General features: G+C 39.2%; 1 protein-coding gene across 1 annotated transcript in view; it reads right to left on the bottom strand.

Annotated features, from left to right (window-relative positions):
• The window catches only part of LOC110455593 (zinc finger MYND domain-containing protein 19-like), a 23,420-nt gene that overhangs the window by 11,131 nt on the left and 8,851 nt on the right, over window positions 1-3,438 (bottom strand). The window contains exons 2-3 of the mRNA XM_021505788.1: window positions 958-1,017; window positions 558-664 (exon numbers count right to left, since the gene is read on the bottom strand). Of these exons, the coding sequence (XP_021361463.1) occupies window positions 558-664; window positions 958-1,017 (167 nt within the window). The remainder of the gene's footprint in view (window positions 1-557; window positions 665-957; window positions 1,018-3,438) is intronic.

The raw sequence follows: 3,438 nt of genomic DNA, 5'->3' as shown, positions 1-3,438 counted from the left end.
AGAGTCACACCAGGGGTGAAGTAACATCAGAGTGAGTTGTGTGGGGTGGTGTAATACGTACCAGAGGAAGTAGTGTAGAGGGGACAGAGTCACACCAGGGGTGAAGTAACATCAGAGTGAGTTGTGGGTGGTGGTGTAATACGTACCAGAGGAGGTTGTGTAGAGGGGAGAGAGTCACACCAGGGGTGAAGTAACAACAGAGTGAGTTGTGTGGGGTGGTGTAATACGTACCAGAGGAAGTAGTGTAGAGGGGACAGAGTCACATCAGGGGTGAAGTAACATCAGAGGGAGGTGTGGGTGGTGGTGTAATACGTACAAGAGGAAGTAGTGTAGAGTGGACAGAGTCACACCAGTGGTGAAGTAACATCAGAGAGAGTTGTGGGGGGTGGAGTAATACGTACCAGAGGGGAGAGAGTCACACCGGGGGTGAAGTAACAACAGAGAGAGTTGTGTGGGGTGGTGTCATACGTACCAGAGGAAGTTGTGTAGAGGGGAGAGAGTCGCACCAGGGGTGAAGTAACAACATAGTGAGTTGTGTGGGGTGGTGTAATACGTACCAGAGGAAGTTGTGTAGAGGTTGGGCTGTAGATTTACTGCGATGAATATTGTGCGTATAGGCATAAATCGTAGCACCATTGCCATCAGGGTCTACCTCCATGCGTGCCTAAAACAAAGTTTTCAATATTTCCTTATGTTCATCTTTTAATTACCCGACTGCTTTTTCTTAAACTTCTGAACATGTATTGCTTATCATTGGAAAAGTCTGAATTCACTGATAGTTAAAAATATTGCTCATATTACAATTTTGCTTTTCAGTGGCTTTCAATTAAACATAATGTGATATTGTATCAAGACATTTACACTGTAGTAACAAGTACCCATGTATTAATAAAAAGTATCTATACAATTCATTTATGACTGGAGTGAAGGCTTCATTCAATCAGAAATTTACATTACCTCGAAAGCATGGTTTTCCACCAGGGAAATGTCTCGTTCATCTAACAAAGCATATTTTACCTGGAAACACAGAAGTAACATTAAATGAATTTAACTAATTTTGCATTAAAACAGTCTTCAAATACATGAAATATACAAATGAATAAGAATTAAGATGTAGTTGACCCACATCTACTTCCTGTGTTACTACTCACATACTGTGATATTAATTAACATATGTTTTTAAAAGGGAGTGGACAGTGCAGTGGATCAGGGAAGTAAAATCGAAGTGCACTCGTTACGGAAATCCCAAGAATTATCTGATGAAATTTTGTTTGTTTTGAATACTTCTGTTCTCCTAAGATTATGTTAGCCCAAAATCTTACAACAAATCTGAAGATTTTTTTTTAATAGATTAACAGAACTACAGCTTATATCACGATCAGATCTAGACTTAGAAAGCTCAGCAAGTGTCTTTCCCAAGTTCAGCGAGTGTCTGTTCCAAGCTCAGCGAGTGTCTGTTCCAAGCTCAGCGAGTGTCTGTTCCAAGCTCAGCGAGTGTCTGTCCCAAGCTCAGCGAGTGTCTGTTCCAAGCTCATGTACCATTGTTTTCCATAAACCCTGTGACATTGTTTTTGCTGCCCAACAAAATATACTTAATCAGGTAGTCAAGAGCCTAGCATTTTTTCAGGGTCAAGGTCACACTTCGCAGGACTGAGGGAGGATGTGGCAGATTATGGTGAGATTGAAAACCTATTACCACCTATAAATGTAGATCAATTGTTTAGAGTGCTTGCCTCAATTTGGAGGTGAGGGGTTAAAATACTTATCTGACATTTGCATTTTCCCATTCCTGTTGAATTTCAATACATTTAATTATTAAACAGATGGTGTTATTGGGTCTCATTTGTCTTCAGTGTTGACTTGTTTGTACCGGTAAATGTCTCCACCCTTCTAGAGTCGACTATATATAACACCCCAGTACATGTTACCTATAGGCTAGCTATGTGTTCCTATAACTGCCCAGTACATGTTACCTATAGGCTAGCTATGTGTTCCTCCTCTAACTCTAGAGTCCACTATATATAACACCCCAGTACATGTTACCTATATATAGGCTAGCTATGTGTTCCTATAACTGCCCAGTACATGTTACCTATAGTCTAGCTATGTGTTCCTCCTCTAACTCTAGAGTCTACTATATATAACTGCCCAGTACTATAGGCTAGCTATGTGTTCCTATAACTGCCCAGTACATGTTACCTATAGGCTAGCTATGTGTTCCTTCTCTGACTCTAGAGTCTACTATATATAACTGCCCAGTACATGTTTATAGGCTAGCTTTGTGTTCCTCCTCGGACTCCACACATTTAATATACCCCCAGTTTATTACCACCAATAATTATAAACTACATTTTGAATAACATAAAACAGGTTGATACAAGCTTGAATTCATTCACTCGACTAACCTCTGTTTACATTTCTGCATTATAAATGTTTACATGTTCACCGCTGCGTGACCTAAGAAGGCAGGCAGTGGAAAGTATATACAATACAAAAGAATGGTGGTCCTTCAGTCTTGGTGACGGTATCATCTAGTGGTAGAGCGGGACTGGGTGTAGCAACACCAGTATCAACAGTGTAATCAATTAAACAATAAGTTCACTCCCTTTTGGTATAATTAACAAAGGCTTGTTACTTCTGACTCATGATCCCTTGTCCTTGATTGAAGTTTTAAACTCGTTTTGACCTGCTATGGGTGTTTATAACAAATTGTATAGTTTTGCATCGGATCTTTGACATTGTGTAAAAGAGAAATGCACAGGACATAAATACTAAATATAGTAATTAACTAGTGAACCCTGTGTATAGTAATTAACTAGTGAGCCCTGTGAACTAGTGAGCCCTGTGTAAAGTAATTAACTAGTGAGCCCTGTGCATAGTAATTAACTAGTGAGCCCTGTGTATAGTAATTAACTAGTGAGCCCTGTGTATAGTAATTAACTAGTGAGCCCTGTGTATAGTAATTAACTAGTGAGCCCTGTGTATAGTAATTAACTAGTGAGCCCTGTGTATAGTAATTAACTAGTGAGCCCTGTGTATAGTAATTAACTAGTGAGCCCTGTGTATAGTAATTAACTAGTGAGCCCTGTGTATAGTAATTAACTAGTGAACCCTGTGTATAGTAATTAACTAGTGAGCCCTGTGTGTAGTTATTAACTAGTGAGCCCTGTGTATAGTAATTAACTAGTGAACCCTGTCCTGTGTATAGTAATTAACTAGTGAGCCCCGTGTATAGTAATTAACTAGTGAACTCTGTTTATAGTAATTAACTAGTGAACCCTGTGTATAGTAATTAACTAGTGAGCCCTTTGTATAGTAATTAACTAGTGAGCCCTTTGTATAGTGATTAACTAGTGAGCCCTGTGTATAGTAATTTACTAGTGAACCATGTGTATAGTAATTAACTAGTGAGCCCTGTGTATAGTAATTAACTAGTGA

Source organism: Mizuhopecten yessoensis, unplaced genomic scaffold (assembly GCF_002113885.1).
Source record: "Mizuhopecten yessoensis strain PY_sf001 unplaced genomic scaffold, ASM211388v2 scaffold8313, whole genome shotgun sequence".
Lineage (NCBI taxonomy): Eukaryota > Metazoa > Mollusca > Bivalvia > Pectinida > Pectinidae > Mizuhopecten > Mizuhopecten yessoensis.
Note: the sequence above shows the minus strand (reverse complement) of the source record. Positions and strands in the feature narration are given on the sequence as shown.